This window comes from Gorilla gorilla, chromosome 4 (genome assembly GCF_029281585.2).
Source record: "Gorilla gorilla gorilla isolate KB3781 chromosome 4, NHGRI_mGorGor1-v2.1_pri, whole genome shotgun sequence".
NCBI classification, from domain to species: Eukaryota; Metazoa; Chordata; class Mammalia; order Primates; family Hominidae; genus Gorilla; species Gorilla gorilla.
The window spans coordinates 11,400,655-11,423,166 of NC_073228.2; the positions used below are offsets into that span (position 1 = coordinate 11,400,655).

At 47.8% G+C, this 22,512-nt stretch overlaps 1 protein-coding gene and 1 pseudogene across 3 annotated transcripts in view; both read right to left on the minus strand.

Annotated features, from left to right (window-relative positions):
* RPTOR (regulatory associated protein of MTOR complex 1) overlaps positions 1-16,486 on the minus strand; it is a 422,339-nt gene extending 405,853 nt beyond the window's left edge. For 2 of the 3 annotated variants that reach the window (XM_063705761.1, XM_055389504.2), the window contains exon 1: positions 15,487-16,442. In XM_063705761.1, coding sequence (XP_063561831.1) covers positions 15,487-15,648 — 162 coding nt within the window. In that variant the 5' untranslated portion in view covers positions 15,649-16,442. Of the gene's footprint in view, positions 1-15,486 lie in introns of all 3 variants that reach the window. The other variant, XM_055389503.2, reaches the window with a different exon arrangement.
* A 1,975-nt stretch (positions 16,487-18,461) lies between these two features.
* On the minus strand, positions 18,462-19,102 carry LOC109025329 (large ribosomal subunit protein eL32-like; annotated as a pseudogene).
* Positions 19,103-22,512: the final 3,410 nt, after the last annotated feature.

A 22,512-nucleotide genomic window follows, 5' to 3' on the forward strand; every position in this document is an offset into this window, starting at 1 on the left:
CCAAGGGATCACGAGGTCAGGAGTTCGAGACCAGCCTGGCCAATATGGTGAAACCCCATCTCTACTAAAAATGTATATATATAAAAATTAGCCGGGTGTGGTGGCAGGTGCCTGTAATCATAGCTACTCAGGAGGCTGAGGCAGGAGAATCGCTTGAACCCGGGAGGCGGAGGTTGCAGTGAGCCGAAATCACACCACTGCACTCCAGCCTGGGCGACAGAGTAAGACTCCATTTCAAAAATAAAATAAAATAAAATGCCATTCTGAACATGTTACCACCCTGCTTTAAAAGCTTTCTTACTTGTCCTTAAAGATAAAATCCAAATTCCTGTGGCCTTATAAGCCAGTCAGGATCTGTCCTGTCCAGCCCCCCCAGCTCACAGATCTCTCAGTTCTTCTCTTCTCAGGGTCTCTGCTCCCTTCCTTGACTCAACAAACAGTTATTGATCACCTATTGACTGCCAGTCACCCCGGGAACAGCCTCGGACTCAGCAGTGAACACAGAGTCCCTGTTCTCTATACAACATCCTAGTGGGGAGACAAAACAAACACGTAGCCAAGTGCTGGGGAGTGGCAGTGTGGGAAGGGAATGGCAGGCACAGAGCACCGGGCGGGCATGAGGCGGCTCCCACAGCACGAGGGAAGGCCCCTTGCAGGAGGCCCCCAACGGCGTTTCCCTGAAGACCCTGCTCACTCACCTCTCAGCTCCTGCACATCCCCGTTCCTCCAGCTGAACCTTCCACCCCCTCCCCTCCATTCTGTTTCAGCTACTGGCTTAGAGCTCCCACCTCCAGAAGGCCTTTCTCCATCCGGCCCATTCAGCCACCATCACCTCACACCCTGCCTCCTGCACTGTCATCCATCTGCCCTGTTAGACTGGAAAACGCCTTCCACGCAGGAATTACTCCCCACGGTATCTGCAGCACTTAGCCCAGTGCCCAGCACAGAGAAGGGGCTCGATGATAGTAGCTGAATGACTAAATTCTATACATCAGTCATTTGTGAATTCATTGTCCATCCTCCGCCCTGCTCCCCCAACCACTCCACCTGAGCACACAGATCTTCGTCCAGCCACCATGGACTCCACAGCCCATCCAGCCAGGAGCTCAGCCAAGTCTCTGGTGCAGAACAGACACCATCTCAATGTCCAGCTGCAGAATTCCTGAAATCGCTAACCTTGTTACTCAAGGGCAGATCATGACTGCACTGTGCTTTTTACTCAGCTGTGGGTAAGGATGTTGTTTTTCTCTTAAGATGTAAATTCCTACAGGGCCATGACCATGTCTTCCATCCCCTTCACCCCATGCACCCTACGTGCAGTGCCATCTATGTAAAACAACAGTGATTTCCCACAAAACACTGACTAATGCTGACATTTCTAGACAGCATAAGCCGATTGTTCAGATAGCTGGGGTCTGTGCATTTCACCATATGTAACATTTACCTCAGAAAACAAGGAAGTCAACCTCTTGCAGCATTTGCTTTCCCAAGTGGCCAGGGTTAGCCATTCCGAGGCTCCCTTCTGTGCATTCCAGCTTTGAGCCCATGATTAAATGAGGACAATGGAGCTGGTTTCCCATGGCTGGTTAGGGAGTGGTAGCAGGCAAAGTGAGAAGGGCAGAACATATCATGGTGAGGAGCTGGACTGGAGCTCTCTCTACACATCCATGGTTCCAGCATACACAGAGAAACAGAGGTAAACAAGACAGAGCACCATCCTCTCTCTCCTGCTCAGAGGGCCAACCAACAGGAGACGCATGCCACACCAAGGGCGAAGCACACAGCCCAGCTCTAAATGCACACGTTCGTGGCTTCTCAATGCCATTCGCCACTAACAGGAACCAGGCTCCTTGGAGAAAAGGCTAATTCCAGGACTGGGGCAGGGAGGGCACAGAGTGAGCTTGGGCCCTCTGGTTGTGCTGGAAAGTCAGGACGTGCTCCCAAACAGGTATGGCAAAAGGGCAGCATCAGTCAGGAGGCGGCCACTCAGCAAGAAATGGCTTGAAGGTAATGGATCAAATGAGCATGACAGTACTGGGACAAAGCACCATCGTGTGCTCCTGATGGGATTCACTGACAAAGGCGCATCATTACCCAAAATGCCCCATCTCAGTGTGAATATGAGGAAACACTAGGCAGCTCAAATTCAGGACATTCTACTACATGCAAGGCCAAAACATTCAGAGACAGAAAGCAGAAGAGCGGTTACCAAGGGCTGGGGAACGGGAATGGGGAGTTGGTGTTTAATGGAGACAGTTTCAGTCTGGGAAGATGGAAAGCTGCTGGAGATGGCTGCTGGTGGCGGATGCTGGTGGTGGCTGCACAAGCATGTGGGTGTGCTTGCTGCCACTGAACTGTGTGCTGAAAGATGGTCGAGATGGTAAATTCACAGTTAAAAAAATCAAGGTCAAGAAAGTCTAAAACAGACTGAGAGACTCCTTTAGATTAAGGTAGGCTACATAGACACGACCACCAAATGCAACGTGTGATCCTGGGTGACGGGCGGGGCATAATGAGGACATTGCTGGGCAGGCAGCAACACCTGACCTTCTGAACTACAGAGGGCCGGGAGCACATATCCATGATACAGGTCCTGACTCTCACAACTGCACTGTGCTTACGTAAGAAAATGGCCTCCTCTAAGGAGACAGACACGGTGTTTAGGAGTAGAAGGGGGACAGCATCTCCAGCTCAGTCTGAATATATAAATGGAGGGTGACAGTAAACAAGGCGAGATGTAAACAATCTGCGAACCTGGGCAAAGGCTATAGGGAAGCTCATGATACTATTCTTACAGGTTTTCCGTCAGTTTGAAATTACATCAACATTTTAAAATACAAAAAGTACTAGTCAAGAACATAAACGCACCTGAAAAATATACCGACAGCTGGGTAAAATTCAAACTTGTTCTCCGCGACTGTCTCCTCTTCAGCTGTTTCCTGTTCGGCCTCTGAAGGCATGACAATTCTCTGCAGTCACACCCACCAATATGTGACAAGTTTAAGGGTTTCAGGGGTTTTTTTGAGACAGGGTCTAGCTCTGTCACCCAGTCTGGAGGGCAGTGACACCATCATAGCTCACTGCAGCCTTGACCTCCCTGACTCAAACCATCCCCTTGACTCAGCCATCCGAGTAGCTGGGAACACAGGCACACGCCACCATGCCCGGCTAATTTTTTGTATTTTTTGTAGAGACAGAGTTTCACCACATTGCCCAGTCTGGTCTCAAACTCCTGAGCTCAAATGATCCACCTGCCTCAGCCTCCCAAAGTGCTGGGATGACAGGCATGAGCCACTGTGCCCAGCCTAGAACACAGTTAAAGCATTGATTTGCAATGCCAAATATTTACTGGAATGGCATTTTCTATATATTTATGTATTTATTTATTATTATTTTTTGAGACAGAGTCTCGCTCTGTCGCCCATGCTGGAGTGCAGTGGCACGATCTCGGCTCACTGCAACCTCTGCCTCCCGGGTTCAAGTGATTCTCCTGCCTCAGCCTCCCAAATAGCTGAGATTACAGGCATCTGCCACCATGCCCGGCTGATTTTTGGATTTTTAGTAGAAACAGGGTTTCACCATGTTGGCCAGGCTGGTCTCAAACTCCTGACCTCAAGTGATCTGCCCTCCTCAACCTCCCAAAGTGCTGGGATTACAGGCGTGAGCCACTGTGCCTGGCCATTTTCCATATATTTAGACTTAGAAAAAGGTATCAAACTTCAGCCCTCCTGAAACAAGTATTGTAGATGACCAAAATACCTTTTTATTTTTGTATTTATAGATTGATTTATTGAGTTATTGATTTATTTTGAGACAAAGTCTCGTTCTGTCGCCCAGGCTGGAATGCAGTGGCATGATCTTGGCTCACTGCAACCTCCACCTCCCGGGTTCAAGCGATTCTCATACCTCAGCCTCCCAAGTAGCTGGGATAACAGGCATCCACGACCACGCCTAATTTTTAAATTTTTGGTAGAGATGGGTGTTTCACCATGTTGACCAGGCTGGTCTTGAACTCCTTTCCTCAAGTGATCCTCCCACCTTAGCCTTCAAAATTCCTTTTTAAAGTCGTTTGAATAAGAGGAGGATAGAGTCAGAAACTGGAGGACACCTCCTACGTGTAATCCACACGCTATCTTGTTAAAAGTCCAGCTCTAGAACTCCACAGGGTGATAATGAGGAGGGCATGTTCTTATCCATCTTAAGAGTCTTCCACAGCTCTGCAGAACGCAACAATGAGACGGAGTTTCACTCTGTCGCCCAGGCTGGAGTGCAGTGGCAAGATCTTGGCTCACCGCAACCTCCACCTCCTGAGTTCAAGCGATTCTCCTGCCTCAGCCTCCCAAGTAGCTGAGATTACAGGCACCCGCCACCATGCCCGGCTCATTTTTTGTTATTTTTAGTAGAGACGGGGTTTCGCCATGTTGGGCAGGCTGGTCTCGAACTCCTGACCTCAGGTGACCCACCCGCCTCGGCCTCCCAAAGTGCTGGGATTACAGGCATGAGCCACCGTGCCCGGCCAGCATGTTTTAAGTTTTTTTTTTTAAATCTAGGTAGATGGTCTCTTTGTGACTCCTGAAACTCACATGAGACTCACTAATGAAAAGTATATCCACTTCAAGAGCAAATAAAAAGCGCAGAACTCTACCAGCCAGCCAGTCCACACTACACCCACAAACTCCACCCACTGGAACCCATCCACTTCACATTCTATTTCTACCTTTTCAAATCAGTAGGATCCATGCTCTATCGTCCATTCCTACTGCAGCCGCCTCTTTTGTGGCTCCCAAGGTTTCTTTTCTTGCTGTTTTTATTGAAGCAGGGTCTCACTCTATTACTCAGGCTGGAGTGCACCAGCACAATCATAGCTTACTACTGCAGCCTCAACCTCCCAGGCTCAAGCTATCCTCCCACCTCAGCCTCCTGAGTTGCTGGGACCACAGGTGCGCACCATCATGTCCGGCTTATTTTTTACTTTTTGTAGAGACAAGGCCTCACTTTGTTGCTTAGGTTAGTCTCAAATTCCTGGGCTCAGCATGTAGTTGGTGATGGGGAGCTGCCCAGGAGCCCAGCTAGGGAATTGTTGTGTATAAATTTGTGTTTAGAAAGATCTTATTGTCTGTGGATGGAGTAGAGGGATTGGAGAGGTGAGACAGAATTCTGGAGAAATAGGAGGCCCTGACGGTGGCTGTGTGGCCACATGTAAGGCCACTGCCCTTACAATCACACAAGCGCTGATGTGAGTGTCTCATGTGAGTCTCGGGAACCACAAAGAAAGTATCTACCTAGATTTAAGAAAAAAAAAAACAAAAAACTTTTTAGATCCTCCCAGCTCAGCCTCCCGAAGTGCTGGAATTACAAATGTGAGCCACCACGCCCAGCCCCCAGGGCTTCTCACCTGGATTAGCACAACTCCTCTCCACTTGGTGCCCCCACCTCCAGTCTCGCCCCTCTCCAATCGCCCCACTCCATCCATAGCCAATAAGGTATTTCAAAACACAAATTTACGCACAACAACTCCCCAGCTGGAATCCTGGGACAGCTCCCCATCACCAACTACATGAAGTCACTGGCTGCTGGGAGTTTAATGCTGGTCAATGTGAATGATTTCTTTCATAAATGCAGTTCAATGCAAATGATTTACTTATTTAATATTAAATCAAGATGCTCCCAGTAATAATGTCATTCTCACCTGTAATTACTATGATTGATACCTATACTTGTGTATTATAATTTGGTGCTACCATGTCCGTCAGTCTGTCTAGGCAGCAGGGCCCTGGAGAGACAGGACACTTCCCGTGAGCTGTCCACCTTGGCTGAACCTCTGGCCACCTCCTCCTTGCCAGACAGAGTGGACATTCCTCCAGACAGACTGGGTGTTCCTCCACTCCCAGCACAAGAGCTACTGGGTGGGCGGTGGTGCATCTCCCTCCGGACACGCACTAGAAATCTGGAGCAATAGAAGGCCCTGATGGAGGGCTACGTGGCCGCATGTAAGGCCACTGCCCTCACAATCACACAGGCTCTTCACAAACATCCTCCCAGCTCCAAGCCCAGAGACCTCAACAGTTCTTTAGGCAGAGCGAATGGAAAGAGGGCAACAGATTAGGGCCTTTGTGTTTCTTATCTAATGTCACTTCAAGGCCCTGCCTGACATTTCTGACCAGCCACCTGATATCCTCAAGCCCTTCTTCCTAAGGATGAGGCCCACTTTCTTCTAACTACACTAATAACTCTCAAACATCTGGCAGCAGGGCCCGTTTACGGCCTTAAGGGTTCCTGAAGACCCTCAAAGAGCTTTTTCATGAGTTTCATTTATCAACATTTTCCGTATTGAAGGTTAAAACAGAAAAACATTATTGATATATTTATGAATTCACTTAAAAATCAAACGTATTATATATTCAAATAAATAACATTTCTACAAATAACTATATTTTCAAAAATTGTCAGTTATCTTGTCACTTGTCTCAGGTGGCTTTTTTTAGATTTTTGCAAATCTCTTTAATATCCAGCTTCATAGAAGACAACTGGATTCTCATTTGTTTTTTTTGTTGTTGTTGTTTGTTTTTTTTTTGTTGTTGTTGTTGTTGTTTTTTTTTGAGACGGAGTCTCACTCTGTCGCCCAGGCTGGAGTGCAGTGGCGCAATCTCGGCTCACTGCAAGCTCTGCCTCCCGGGTTCACGCCATTCTCCTGCCCCAGCCTCCCAAGTAGCTGGGACTACAGGCGCCCGTCACCTCACCCAGCTAATTTTTGGTATTTTTTAGTAGAGATGGGGTTTCATCGTGTTAGCCAGGATGGTCTCGATCTCCTGACCTCATGATCCACCCGCCTCAGTCTCCCAAAGTGCTGGGATTACAGGTGTGAGCCACCGCACCCCACCTTGGATTCTCATTTTTTGTGCCACATTCAATCGGTTGAAATACACTGTTTTGGTTGAAGTATGTGAGAAAAATCTGGCCTCACAAAGATACATAATGGCAGGAGTATCAGAATATCCAAATAATTGAGAATATTATTATTTGATATTACAACAAAATTGAGTAAGTGGTAGTTTCTTAAAGATCTGTTGCAATCTATTTGAATAAAATATTTAAACTCTCACTATAGGCAACATAGTGAGACCCCATCCCTACAAAAAATCCAAAAAAAAAAATCTAGGCATGGTGACTCACACCTGTAGTCCCAGCGACTCAGGAGGCTGAGGCAGGAGGATCACTTGAGCCCAGGTCAAGGATGCAGTGAACTGTGAAACAAACAAATAACAACAACAAAAATACACACATGCACACAACAGAACATCAAGCGGGGTGTGGTGGCTGACCCCTGTAATCCCAGCACTTTAGGAGGCCAAGGCAGGTGGATCACCTGAAGTCAGGAGTTCGAGACCAGCCTGGCCAATATGGCAAAACCCCATCTCTACTAAAAATATAAAAATTAGCCAGGCGTGGTAGCAGGCACATGTAATCCCAACTACTCAGGAGGCTGAGGCAGGAGAATTGCTTGAACCTGGGAGGCGGAGGTTGCAGTGAGCCGAGATCGCGCCACTGCACTCCAACCTGGGCAACAGAGCAAGATTCCGTCTTAAAAAAAAAGAAAAAAAAACACCTATCCTCTGGTGAACTTTTTGTACCCTATTACATTAAAATCCGCTGGTCTAACATTGAACGGATCTTTTACCTATGGATGATTTTGTAATATCATGGATTGGTCATCTGGAAATATTTGTTCACTGAATTATGCAGATGTTCCAAATGTGGGCACATTTCATTCTACAACATTAATTCCATTCATTAATATCACTATGGATCTCACCAGAAACATCTTTAAGTCTTGGGAAGCTGCCAAGCTCACAGCGGCAGATACAAGTTTTCCAAAACCAATTTTCACTTGAAGGTTCAAATTTCATGACTGGCAACAAATACTGTCAGTTGTATTCCTTGAAGTGACAGCTCACTGAGTTCATTTTCAAAAACACCTCTGCCAAGTACACAGGCCTGAACATCCAGAGGCGGCCTGTCGGTGATTCCTTTGGGACGTGCTGTGTCCATGAAGGCAGCAGATGCTCCTCCTCCAGGCAGCCACTGGGCTTTGCCTGCAGGAGAAGGAGCAGCACACACAGTCTGAAAAAGATGTGTGCTTAATAGTCAAGATTTAGTAAAAGTCATCATTTTCACTGCTTTGTTAGCAAGGACACTGTCTCCATGTGCATGGCAAAGAAATCAGGAACTAGTAGTACAGCTTGGCACCGCTGTCTTGATTCATCACTTTTGCACGGTCAGTGCAGGTATCAACAGAGTGGAAAAGGCAAATGGTGTTCCATTATTATGAAAACAGTTTTGACCTTGTGGATCCCTGCAAGGGTCTAGGGGAAGCCCCAGTGCACAGGGCACATGCTGTGAGCAGACTGAGCATCCTTCTCTGTCTGCTGAATGTTGGTCTGCTGGTTTGCTATTTTCAACCCCGTGACCTCTTAACATAAATGTTTCAGTTGAGACATTATGATACAGTTTTGTTTTGTTTTGAACTAAACTTTGTTTCTCCCTCTGCACAGGTTCCACTTCCTCTCACTGCTAGCCATGTTACTTATGTAACTTTAGGTAAGCCATTCAATTAAAACCTCAGTTACCTCATCAGTAACATGGAGAGAATGATCCCTAGGTAATTTATGGTGCTGTTGAGCCTTAAAGATAACGTATGTGGAAGCCTTTTGTAAACTATCCATTTTGTATCAGTATAGTTTTGTTGAATCCCTACTATGTGCCAAGCACTGTCCTATGGACTAGCATAGGTCCTTGCTTTATGATGAAAAGCTCACATCTCCAGGAGGAAGTAGGGAGAAAAATATCAGAGAAATAAATAGCCATCAGGAGGGTTTATGAGTGACAGGGTGGCTGCTTCAGATGGGGTGACGGTGGGCCTCTCTGAGGAAGGGACCTAGATGCTAAGTATGAACGACGAGAAGGGGCCAGGTGTGCAAAGATCAGAGAGAAAAGCATTCCAGGAGTTTCTATCCAAAAAGCAGAAAAGGCAGGCAGAGGCCAAATATGAAGGCTTTGTGAACCAGCAAGAGGAGTCTGAGTTCTACTTTAAGCACAGAGGAAGCCAATGGAGACCACCAGTAAGGAAGTAACAGAATCTGATTCATACTTTTGTGGGGAAAAGCAAGAGAGATCAGATTGTTACTGTGTCTGTATAGAAAGAAGTAGACATAGGAGACTCCATTTTATTCTGTACTAAGACAAATTCTTCTGCCTTGAGATTCTGTTAATCTATGACCTTACCCCCAACCCCGTGCTCTCTGAAACATGTGCTGTGTCAAACTCAGGGTTAAATGGATTAAGGGCGGTGCAAGATGTGCTTTGTTAAACAGATGCTTGAAGGCAGCATGCTCCTTAAGAGTCATCATCACTCCCTAATCTCAAGTACCCAGGGACACAAACACTGCGGAAGGCCACAGGGACCTCTGCCTAGGAAAGCCAGGTATTGTCCAAGGTTTCTCCCCATGTGATAGTCTGAAATATGGCCTCGTGGGAAGGGAAAGACCTGACCGTCCCCGAGCCCGACATCCGTAAAGGGTCTGTGCTGAGGAGGATTAGGAGAAGAGGAAGGCATGCCTCTTGCAGTTGAGACAAGAGGAAGGCATCTGTCTCCTGCCCGTCCCTGGGCAATGGAATGTCTCGGTATAAAACCCGATTGTACGTTCCATCTACTGAGATAGGGAAAAACCGCCTTAGGGCTGGAGGTGGGACATGCGGGCAGCAATACTGCTTTGTAAAGCATTGAGATGTTTATGTGTATGCATATCTAAAAGCACAGCACTTAATCCTTTACCTTGTCTATGATGCAAAGAACTTTGTTCACGTGTTTGTCTGCTGACCCTCTCCCCACTATTGTCTCGTGACCCACCCTGACACATCCCCGTCTCGGAGAAACACCCACGAATGATCAATAAATACTAAGGGAACTCTGAGGCTGGCGGGATCCTCCATATGCTGAATGCTGGTTCCCTGGGTCCCCTTATTTCTCTCTCTATACTTTGTCTCTGTTTCTTTTTCTTTTCCAAGTCTCTCGTCCCACCTAACGAGAAACACCCACAGGTGTGGAGGGGCAACCCACCCCTTCACACTTTCAAAAAATCCCTCTGGCCAGGTGTGATGGCTCACGCCTGTAATCCAGCACTCTGGGAGGCTGAGGTAGGAGGATCACTTGAGCTCAGGAGTTCAAGACCAGCCTGGCCAACATGGTGAAACCGCATCTCTACTAAAAATACAAAAAATCAGCCGGGCATGGTGTCATGCACTGGTAGTCCCAGCTACTCGGGAGACTGAGGCACGAGAATCTCTTGAACTCGGGAGGTGGAGGTTGCAGTGAGCCGAGATCACGCCATTGCACTCCAGCCTGAGCAACAGGGAGAGACTCCATTTCAAAATAAATAAAAGATCCCTCTGACTGCTATGTGAAAAACTGGTTGTAGGGCAAGAACGGACATAGGGAGACCAGTCAGGACACAAATGCAGTGTCCAGACAAGAGATGGTGGCTGCCTGGACTGGGGCTGCATCAGTGGAGACAAAATGAAGCAGGCCAATGTAAGACATGCTTTGGAAGTAACGCTGATGGGTTCTAATGAATTGGATGGGGCGATAAAGAGAGGGAGAGGAAAGAATTAAGGATAAACTCTAAACCTACAGCTTGAACAACTGAGTGGATGGTGGTTGTGGCAAGTGGAGATGGAGAAAACTAAGAAAAAGCAGGCAGTAGGCATCTGAGACAGAAATTTCAGGCCAGATCAGAACTAAAGATTGGGGGTTTAGGCATCACTGGCATGTAGACACTATTTAAAATCATGGGCCCCGATGAGATCTGCTAGGGAGGGGCACACCCAGAACAGAGAATGGGGTCCAAGATCAATTCCTGGGGTGCCGCTGCATTTAGGTGTCAGGTAGCAAAGGAGTCTGAGAAGGAACAACTAGTGACCTAAGAGGAAAATCCGAGTTTCGTGAAGACACAGAAGCAAGTGAGGAAAGAGCTTTATGAAGAGGCCATGGTCCACATTGTGGAATGCTGCTGAGAGGTGAAATAAGAACAGAGAAGGACAGAGAAGAGAACTTTAGATTTAGCAACAAACTGGGGCCATATGGAGACCAGTCTCAGGGGAGTGGAACAGGGCGCAGTTGGAATGTGGAGAGGACGCAAGTGAGGAAAGCAGAGGGGGTAGTGTAGATTATGAAGGATTGCTATTACCCTTGCTGAAAAGACCGCATAAACCTTTGGCAGTCCATGTATTAGTTGAACAGATCTACTCTGCTTCCTCCATGACCTATGCAAAGTATGGCTACAGAGCAATGCAACTGAGTCTAGAGAATGGTTTACAAAATAGCCTTCTTCATCTAACCGTTTCATCCCCTACACATGTAGACATAGCATGCCTGTCGGTGGTCCTACACATGCATGGAAACAGTGTCTGACAATGACACCACACATGTGTACACAGAATGTGTCTGCCAGGGGTGCTACATGCATGTAGACAGTGTGTCTGTCAGTCTACATGCGTGTAGACATAGCATGTCTGTCAACACTTTCAGAGCAATAACTTTCAAGCACCCGTGATTCCATCCCACATATTCCAGGCAAAAGAGTCATCTGAGACCAGTTATCCCCACTGTCCACTTTCCAGTAGGAAAATGAACTCTGTGATAACTATAAAGTATCACAGTTAAACCAGGCGCGGTGGCTCACACCTGTAATCCCAGCACCTTGGGAGGCCGAGGCGGGTGGATCACCTGAGGTCAGGAGTTTGAGACCAGCCTGGCCAACATGGTGAAACCCCGTCTCTAATAAAAATATGAAAAAAATTAGCCAGGCATGGTGGTGGGCACCTGTAATCCCAGCTACTAGGGAGGCTGCAGCAGGAAAATTGCTTGAACCCAAGAGGCGGAGGTTGCAGTGAGCCAAAAACACAAATAGGGGAGATATATACATATCTGTTTTAGCCGAAGGTCTGTGAATGATTCATTTTGAACTACAATTCATATACGTCTAGTTATTTGAAAACTGCAAGCTAAAAACACTATGGATACATGTATGCCTCATTCACTATACATAGTAGAATTAACCAAACAACAAACTAACTTGATAATAATTTTAAACTAACAGTAACTTAGAAATTAAAATGTGGTAAAAGTGGCATTTGAAAACCAAGACTGATTCAAAACAAAGATGGTAGGAATCCCAACTGAGAGTGGGCAAGGGCTGTAGCTCTGGAAGGATGCCAAGTGTTGGGTGGCAAAAAAAACTTCTTGGGAGTCATCAGTCAGTCAACTTTGGTAAAGATGTCAATTTTAGGAATCTGTAGCAAGGCTACTAAATAGGATGCCAGTAAGTAACCATTGATATATGTACAAAATAAAAGTGTATGGAATTGCACATAAATCTCAGCTTGCATTTAGGACAGTCAGTGGCCACCAGGAAGCAGTTGATGTAGCTCCTAGCACAGAACAACCACGCCCACACATTTCACTTTACAAACATGCTGCTCCACCAGACTGGAGGCTACCTCCAGCACAGTGGGACTGTGTGGCCTGGAGGCCTGGGTAACAGAGATTCTTACGTAGGTAACCCACTGGTCAAAAAACACCCCAGGGCCAGGCGCTGTGGCTCACACCTGTAATCCCAGCACTTTGGGAGGCTGAGGCAGGTGAACGACCTGAGGTCAGGAGTTCAGGACCAGCCTGGCCAACATGGTGAAACCCCATCTCCACTAAAAATACAAAAAAACTAGCCGGGCGCCTGTAATCCCAGCTACTTGGGAGGCTGAGGCAGGAGAATAGCTTGATCCTGGGAAGCGGAGGTTGCAGTGAGTCAAGACCACACCACTGCACTCCAGCCTGGGCAACAAGAACGAAACTCCATCTCAAAAAAAAAAAAAAAAAAAAAAAAAACCACCCCAGGCTGAGCGTGTTGGCTCATGCCTGTAATCCTAGCATTTTTAGAGGCCAAGGCAGGAGGATTGCTTGAGCCCAGGAGTTCAAGACCAGCCTGGGCAACACAGTGAGACTCCCCAACCCCAGACATACTGGCGCACACTTATAGTCTCAGCTACTGGGGAGGCTGAGGTGAGAGGATCGCTCAGGCCCAGGAGGTCGAGGCTGCAGTGAGCTGTGTGATCTCAGCACTGTACTCCAGCCTGGATGACAGAGCAAGACCCTGTCTCAAAAAAAAAAAAAAAAGAAAAGAAACAGAAAAACACTCCACAAATGGGGTTGTTCAGCCTGCAGTGTTGGACTACAATGTGTTTGGTAATAAATCTGAATTAGTATGAATATTTACATTAAAAGAAAAAAAAAGTTTGCTGGCTTCTCAAAGACAAAGAGAGAGGCCTGGCCATGGCCCAGTTGCCCCTTCAGTTATGGCATCAGGGAGCCCCTGTTCCCACCCTCCAGAAACTGTCACACACACTGTGTCAAATGTCAGCTGCTATTTGTCTTTATCTTTGAACCTATGCCATTATTCTTCTTAAATGCGGCCTGTTTCATTCTCTTATGCTACCATCCCCACTCTTAATATCATTTGAGTTTGCAACTTCTGTCCTATAGCATGTGTGATACGGTCCTTGAGGGAAGAGATGACAAGATTCCAAACTCCCACAAACTCAACTGAAGATGTTAGCTGCTGATTTTCTCCACCGAAAAACAGATACAGCAAACTTTCTCCCCAGCTCCTTTCTAAGCAGCAATCTCAGCAGTTACTAAGAGTCACAGAACTTTTGTTTCTCTTAACAACCTGTGAAAAGCTTATTAGGGAATGTTGATCATTCACAAATTGATGTTTTAATTAAAAGGTCAAACGTATACCCATTCATCAGTTTCAAACAGTTGGAACATAGGTTTAGGACAGCAGAGGGAACCACATTTCAAAAGAACAACAACAAGAAAACTGCCCTCCACACAGAATTTTTTAAAAAGTCTTTTCATATATGTAGAGCAACCACAAAAGCTTTTAACTATATAGTTACTACTAAAGATGTCCATAAGATAGAATTTATACAACCTCCCCCAATCACTAACTTATTTAACTCCTTAAAATGCTTTTGGATGAAACAAATTTTCCTAACCTTTTAGAAGTAAGCCAAATCAGTAACTAACTGGTTACTACTGACTGACTGACTAGAGTTACCAGAAGTTTTATTTATTTATTTATTTATTTATTTATTTTTGAGACACAGTCTCACTCTGTCCCCTAGGCTGGAGTGCAATGGTGCGATTTCGGCTCACTGCAACCTCTGCCTCCCAGGTTCAAGCGATTCTCCAGCCTCAGCTTCTCGAGTAGCTGGGATTACGGGCACCTGCCACCAAGCCCAGCTAATTTTTGTATTTTTAGTACAGACAGGGTTTCACCACATTGGCCGGGCTGGTCTCAAACTCCTGACCTCAGGTGATCCGCCTGCCTCTGGGAGGCCTGCCTTGGCCTCCCAAAGTGCTGAGATTACAGGCGTGAGCCACCGCGCCCAGCCCAGAAGTGTAATCTTATATATGTTCAACATCATATACTAAAAAACAATAATATTCCATAAACATATACATAAGCCTAGAGAAAATCAAACATTGTAACACCAACTTCCTCTTTTATACCACTGAAAAGTGCAAATAAAAGCAGCCTGGAGGGAGAAAATAACTTACAAAAAGACAAATTATAAGTGTGCATAGAGGAGAAGCAGTACTACCCTTTTGCTTTTGAGACCACGAAATAGATGGTGTTTTATGAAGGACAAATTCAACAAAATCGGCTGTTTTCTTTCCTACCAGCTGCTTGTGAGTCACTCTCCACACTCCAAACACCATGCGGACACCCTAAAACCTGCAACCAAGTCTCAACGCCTCATACCCTAACTCACAATTAAAGAAATCCTGTTTCCAAGTTACAGCAACAGGACACTACATAAAAGGAGGAAAATCTAGCTTCAAGAGAAATTGTTTAGAAGACTAGAATGAAGTTCAGTGTAACTTTATAATAACTTCGCACTAATTTGTTACTAGTTGAACATTTTCCAGTAATCTCATTTCCTAGCACAGTATATCAGACTTCTGCACTTCACCCAGCTTGGATATTTTAAAAAGTAGACTAATCATGTGGGTATAAAGATTATATCGCACGTTGTCCTTCCTCTAAGTGTTAACAGAACTAAGTTAACCAAAGAGCATGTAAATACTCGCAATGCTGTATTTTCAGATTTGCTTAACTTTTATTATCTGAATTAGAACTTAGTTGGAATTGAATTAACACTACCCAGTGAATAATGACTAACCAAAACAGCATTTTCCATTTTCAACCAAAAACTGCAGTCTGAAATGGCTTTTGCTTTCTAGTTGACTTACAACGTGTGGCTAGGGGGAAATGTCGGCGCTTTCCCAAGGACACTTTTCGGGCTGTAAACTTTCTTTGTTGGGGAAACTACCAAGTTCAAGGGGTGCTTTCAGAATCCACTTACCCGATCCTTCATCCTCCAGCTCTGAGCTAAGGATTTGGAGCCTTCAATTTTCTCACAGTGCCTCTTTTTCATAAAAGCCAAAGGTAGGTTCCAGTCTGTAAGATCAGCCTCATCTTCCTCCCCCAGGCCCAGAAGAGGCGATTGCAGCATTTCGGACTCCATCAGTGGGGGAGGGGGTGGGGGAGTCCTTGGCAGCAAGCGCTCGAGAACCTCCAGCCTTAAAAACTAGCGTGTACCAGAATTGGTGAAATAAGAAACAAAAACGGGAAATCGAAAACCAAATCGATAAAGAGTGCGGAGACCCTTACTCAGGCAAAAGTCTGAGATCCTTATCTCTAACTCCGAGCGGGAATTGGGGAGGTGGGGGCCGCTAGGAAATGGGGCAGCCCAAGAAGCTCCGCAGACACACACCACCCCAGGTCCCAAGCCACTGGCTGCTCCTGAGGCTGTACGTTTCCAGAGGGGCTGCGAGGGGAGCTGCCAAAAGCGTAAGAGACTTCAGGCCTCACGATGACCCTGCTCTCGGCCTCCACCGCCTCAGCAGTTCCGAGAACAGGCAGGCCGCTCTTGGTGCCGGTTCGCCCACTGGGCCGACTGGGCTGAGGTCTCCGGCCAAGGGATCGGGTTCAAAGGGCCCTGGGTCTCCTCCAGCCACTCTCAGCCCTGCGGGTCCCGCACTCGTCTGAGCTGCTGCAACCAGAGCCAGGACCGGCCCATCGTGCTCGCCTGCACCCGGTTCCTCAACCTCAGGTCCGCGCGGCCTGGGTGGTCCTGGCCTTCAGCCCCGAGGCTCTCTCCTGCCTGAGAACGAGTCCTGAGAAACGGGCGACACGGAACCACGGAGGAAACGGACAATGTGGGCTTATTGGGTCAGGGGAGCTTTGCCCTCTGGTTTGGAGCTACAGTGAAACTCATCTCATCAGCCCATCAAGGAGGACGCCATATTGCCAGGACCCAGAATGCACCGCGGCCTACGGCGTGGCCGACAGACCAAACCTCCTCAGAGCGTTCTCTCCGCGCCACCCAGCATGCAGCGAAGGAGAGGGAGTCCCCCACCCGGTTACCTCGGTTACCATAATTCCGTTTTCCCCAGTTAATCGCCATTAGTTCAGTAGAGGCGTGTTATTAGTCAATCCTACAAATGAAACTGTCGTTTTAATTTATTTTTTCAAAAACATTGTTATTATAAATGAAGTTACATGCTCCTGAAATTAAAGGAATCAACCGCCTTGTTTCTTCCAGATTTTGAAAAAGCGGCAAAAGCTTCACTGATAGTATTAGAAAATATTAAAAAACACTGATAATATTAGAAAATATAGTACTTTTTTTTTTTTGGAGTGTAGTATCCTCCACAGTGTCAATCAGATTTTCTCTTTAATTTTTTCATAGAGAAGCAAGTGAAAGGCTGGGCGCCGTGGCTCACGCCTGTAATCCCAGCACTTTGGGAGGCCGAGGCAGGCAGATCACGAGGTCAAGAGATCGAGACCAGCCTGGCCAACATGGTGAAACCCCGTCTCTACTAAAAATACACAAATTAGCTGGGCGTGGTGGTGCGCGCCTGTAATCCCAGCTACTCAGGAGGCTGAGGCAGGAGAATTGCTTGAACCCGGGAGGCGGAGGTTGCAGTGGGCCAAGATCGTGCCACTGCACTCCAGCCTGGGAGACAGAGCGAGACTCTTCAGATGAAGAAGGGTCTGAAGCAACAGAAGAAGAGTCTGAAGCAAGATTCGATGAAAAAAAATTTCATCGAATACAATTTTTTGTTTAATCTGTTTCGTTTTCTGAGCAGTTTATCCTTTTTAAATTTTTTTTCCCACTTCTTGGTAGTAGTAGTTTATTCTTATTTTGATATAGCTTCACGTGCAGACATCTAAAACTACATTTCTGTGCGTGGAGGCAAGCCTCTTGTGTGACTTTCTCTTTTTCAATTCAGGAAATTTGGCTCATTTACAATGTATAGAGAACTGTGTAAGGTGGACTATAGAACCAAATGTAGGCAGGGCACCGTGGCTCACGCCTACAATCCTAGCCCCTTGGGAAGCCGAGGAGGGTGGATCACGAGTTCAGGAGTTCGAGACCAGCCTGGCCAACATGGTGAAACGCCGTCTCTAATAAAAATACAAAAATTAGCTGGGCGTGGTGGCGTGCGTCTGTAGTCTCAGCCGCTCGGGAGGCTGAGGCAGGAGAATGTCTGGAACCTGGGAGGCAGAGGTTGCAGTGAGCCGAGATTACACCACTGCACTCCAGCCTGGGTGACAGAGTGAGACTCCATCTCAAAAATAAATAAATAAATAAATAAGAATAAAACGAGGCCAGGCGTGGTGGTGCACACCTGTAATCCCAGCACTTTGGGAGGCTGAGGTGGGTGGATCATGAGGTCAGGAGTTCAAGACCAGCCTGGCCAAGATGGTCTTGATCTCTCAGGATGGTTTTCCGGGGCTTAGACACATGTGGCCATCCATATCAAAATCTTGATGGCATTTGTGTTCCTTTCAAAATGAGAATGAAGAGTACAATCCCAGACCTTTCTCACCCAGCACAAAGCAAGCCTTTAATAAAGGCTACAGGATTAAATCATTGTCATTCCACACATTCGTTTGGTTATTACACCCCACGGAGCCAATTCTCCTATTGAAACTCAGGGCACCCTCTCTGTTGGCAGAGACTATCCTTACAGTCACCAGCAGAGGCTTCAGGGATGCAGGGTCTTAGGAAGACCCCGTTCTCATCTGAAGGCAACAAAATCACTCCTGTCCTCTGCCTTGTCACCTTGCTCCCCACCTCCGGTGGCTGTAGACAGCTGCATTCCAGCAGCTCTTGCAGGAAGTCACAGTTACAAAAAAGCAGCAAAGCTAAACCCATTCATCCCTAACTAGCTCTGTGACCTGGGAAAGCCCACTGAATCTGTGTGAGACTCAGTTTCCTCACCTATAACGTGTGTGACCTTGGGAAATCCATTTTTCGTATCTGAAATTCTAAACAAAGGTGTCAGTGAGCACGTTGAAGTCCAAACCCACCAGGTGGTCAGAATCGCCCAGAAAACTAAAATTCAGGATGCCCAGCTTCCAACCCAGAGCCCCAGAACGGGGAGCAGGGAGACAGGGATTCAGAATCTGCATGGGTTTTTTTTTTTTTTTTTGCAGTTTTTACAGTTTTATTTAAACACAAAACACGCACATGAGCTGTCTGCTCGTTTTCTTCGCTGTGCAGACTGGCATGGGGGTCAGCGACTCTGATGGCCAGCTGGGCAGCTCTTTCTGTGGTGGCTTCGCGGTTCCTGGAGGAAACACAGTGAGCGATCTCAGTGCAGTAAGAAGTGTTGTACATCAGCAGCACTTCCAGCTCCTTGACGTTGTAGACTGAACTTCCAGAAGCCAGTGGGCAGCGTGTGCTTTGTTTTTTTGTTGCTCCCATAACCAATGTTGGGCATCAAGATCTGGCCCTTGAACCTTCTACCAACCCTGTTGTCAGTACCTCTGGGTTTCTGCCAGTTACGCTTAATCGTGACACATCGGTCTGACTGGTGCCGGATGAACTTCTTGGTTCTCTTTTTGATGATCTTGGGCTTCACAGGGGGTCTGAGGGCGGCCATGATGCCAAGGAGGAGATGGCTGCCCCCTCCATAGGCAGCACCAAGGAAGAGAGCCAGAATCTGAATTCTTAAATCAGGTCGCTCTGAGGATAGTTCACAGCCAGGCAGACTTGGAGGTCTTAGACAACATTCGCTCTAAAGTCTCCTGCAGTGATTCAGTTCGGGTCCCATATTGGGCCCTTAATCAATATCTGTGGCAAATGGATGAATGCTATGAAGTAATTGTCCAAACTTCCATCTGACAAAGCGGAAAGAGACTCACCTTCTCCTCAAAACAGCAGAACAGAAGAATAGAGATCTGCTCTCGCTCTCGCTCTCCCTCTCCCTCTCCCTCTCCCTCTCCCTCTCCCTCTCCCTCTCCCTCTCCCTCTCCCTCTCCCCTTTCCACGGTCTCCCTCTCATGCCGAGCCAAAGCTGGACTGTGCTGCTGCCATCTCGGCTCACTGCAACCTCCCTGCCTGATTCTCCTGCCTCAGCCTGCCGAGTGCCTGGGATTGCAGGTGCGCGCCGCCGCGCCTGAATGGTTTTCGAATTTTTTTGGTGGAGATGGGGTTTCGCTGTGTTGGCCGGGCTGGTCTCCAGCTCCTAACCGCGAGTGATCCGCCAGCCTCGGCCTCCCAAGGTGCAGGGATTGCAGACGGAGTCTCGTTAACTCAGTGCTCAATGGCGCCCAGGCTGGAGTGCAGTGGCGAGATCTCGGCTCGCTACAACCTCCACCTCCCAGCCGCCTGCCTTGGCCCCCCAAAGTGCCGAGATTGCGGCCTCTGCCCGGCTGCCACCCCGTCTGGGAAGTGAGGAGCGTCTCTGCCTGGCTGCCCAGTCTGGAAAGTGAGGAGCGTCTCTGCCCGGCCGCCATCCCATCTAGGAAGTGAGGAGCGTCTCTGCCCGGCCGCCCATCATCTGAGATGTGGGGAGCGCCTCTGCCCAGCCGCAACCCAGTCTGGGAGGTGAAGAGCGTCTCTGCCCGGCCACCCCATCTGAGAAGTGAGGAGCCCCTCCGCCCGGCTGCCACCCCGTCTGGGAAGTGAGGAGCGTCTCCGCCCGGCAGCTGCCTCGTCCGGGAGGGAGGTGGGGGGGTCAGCCCCCCACCCGGCCAGCCACCCCATCTGGGAGGGAGGTGGGGGTCAGCCCCCGCCGGGCCAGCCGCCCCGTCCAGGAGGGAGGTGGGGGGGTCAGCCCCCTGCCCGGCCAGCCGCCCCGTCTGGGAGGTGAGGGGCGCCTCTGCCTGGCCGCCCCCACTGGGAAGTGAGGAGCCCCTCTGCCCGGCCACCACCCCGTCTAGGAGGTGTACCCAACAGCTCATTGAGAACAGGCCATGATGACAATGGCGGTTTTGTGGAATAGAAAAGGGGGCAAGGTGGAGAAAAGATTGAGAAATCGGAAGGTTGCTGTGTCTGTGTAGAAAGAAGTAGACATGGGAGACTTTTCATTTTGTTCTGTACTAAGAAAAATTCTTCTGCCTTGGGATCCTGTTGATCTATGACCTTACCCCCAACCCTGTGCTCTCTGAAACATGTGCTGTGTCCACTGAGGGTTAAATGGATTAAGGGCGGTGCAAGATGTGCTTTGTTAAACAGATGCTTGAAGGCAGCATGGTCCTTAAGAGTCATCACCACTCCCTAATCTCAAGTACCCAGGGACACAAACACTCTGCCTAGGAAAACCAGAGACCTTTGTTCACTTGTTTGTCTGCTGACCTTCCCTCCACTACTGTCCTATGACCCTGCCAAATCCCCCTCTGCGAGAAACACCCAAGAATGATCAATAAAAAAAAAAAAAAAAAAAAAAAACAGCAGAACAAAACACACCCTCTACTGTTTAACACATGTGACCCCGAGCCAGGGGGCCACTCGGGTCCTGGACTGAGGATGAAGACGCACACACATTCTATGGTCCCCAACCTGCCACCAATTCCTGCAGATTTCAGCAAAGCCTCTGCCCTCCTCCACCCTTGGTCTCCACATCTGTGACATCAGGAACTTGGAGAAGGCGAATTTCTAAGGATCCTTCCAGTTTGAAATTCTGTGATTCATGTAAAGACCAGAAAGGGGCCTGTGACTGCCCAGCTCTCACCCTGAAGGTTCAAGGATGGGCCTGAATCATCTTGACATTTAAAAGAAACCTCATTCTAGTATGTCATGGATGATTCTCTTCAAGTCCCAGCCAAGCATTTGGAAGTGGCTCTAGGTTTTTGAAAGGCAGTGAGCATCTGTGAGTAATGGCAGGCTGGAAATTCAAGGGCTGACTTGTCTCACCTGGGTGATTCCATGACTGTGGCATGTGGTGGGCTGGCCACTTGGGGCTGCAATCCAATTTCCAATGTCTCCAGTTCTTCACAAGTAAGGACATCTATTGTCCACAGAGACTTTAAATAAGATCCTTTTTTTTTTTTTTGAGACAGAGTCTTGCTCTTGTCACCCAGGCTGGAGTGCAGTGGTGCAATCTTGGCTCGCTGCAACCTCCGCCTCCCAGGTTCAGGTGATTTTCCTGCCTCAGCCTCCCGAGTAGCTGGGATTACAGTTGCCTGCCACCACGCCTGGCTAATTTTTGTATTTTTAGTAGAGATGGGGTTTCACCATGTTGGCCAGGCTGGTCTTGAACTCCTGACCTCAGGCGATCCACCCGCCTTGGCCTCCCAAAGTGCTGGGATTACAGGCATGAGCCACCGTGTCCAGCTAAAATACTTAAATCTTAAAAACAAAATGTTAGGAATCTCAGAAAACACACAAACCTGGTTTGATTCAAGCTATGAAAACGGTCATGACCAGCCTGGGCAAAGTAGTGAGACCCTGTCTCTACCAAAAAAAAAAATTTTAATATTTATACCTGTGGTCCCAGCTACTTGTGAGGTTGAAGCAGGAATTTGAGCCCAGGAATTTGAGGCTTCAGTGAGCTATGATTGCACCACAGCACTCCAGCCTAGTCAGTAGACCAAGATCCCATCTTAATTTTTAAAAAATGCAGAAATTAAAAAAGAAAGTGGGGGAGGGTGTTGGCAACAACCTGCTCCATGAGTCTCTTACAGTCACTTATTCAAGACTTGAACACAGAGGTGTTTGTAAGACCACGTGCCACTAAAGCCTCCTGCTGGTGGTGAACGTCAGCCTGCAGCTGTGGGGCTGAAGGGGCTTCCAGGCCCAGCTAGGATCCAAAAAGAGTGGAACAGACCATGCGCAGTAGCTCACACCTGTAATCCCACACTTTGGGAAGCTGAGGTGGGAGGTTTGTTCGAGCCCAAGAGTTTGAGACTAGCCTAGGCAACACTGGGAAACCCTGTCTCGACAAAAAAAAAAAAAGAATTCTTTTTTTTTGAGATGGTGTCTTGCTCTGTTGCCCAGACTGGAGTGCAGTGGCGTGATCTCAGCTCACTGCAAACTCTGCCTCCCAGGTTCAAGTGATTCTCCAGCCTCGGCCTCCAGAGTAGCTGGGATTAT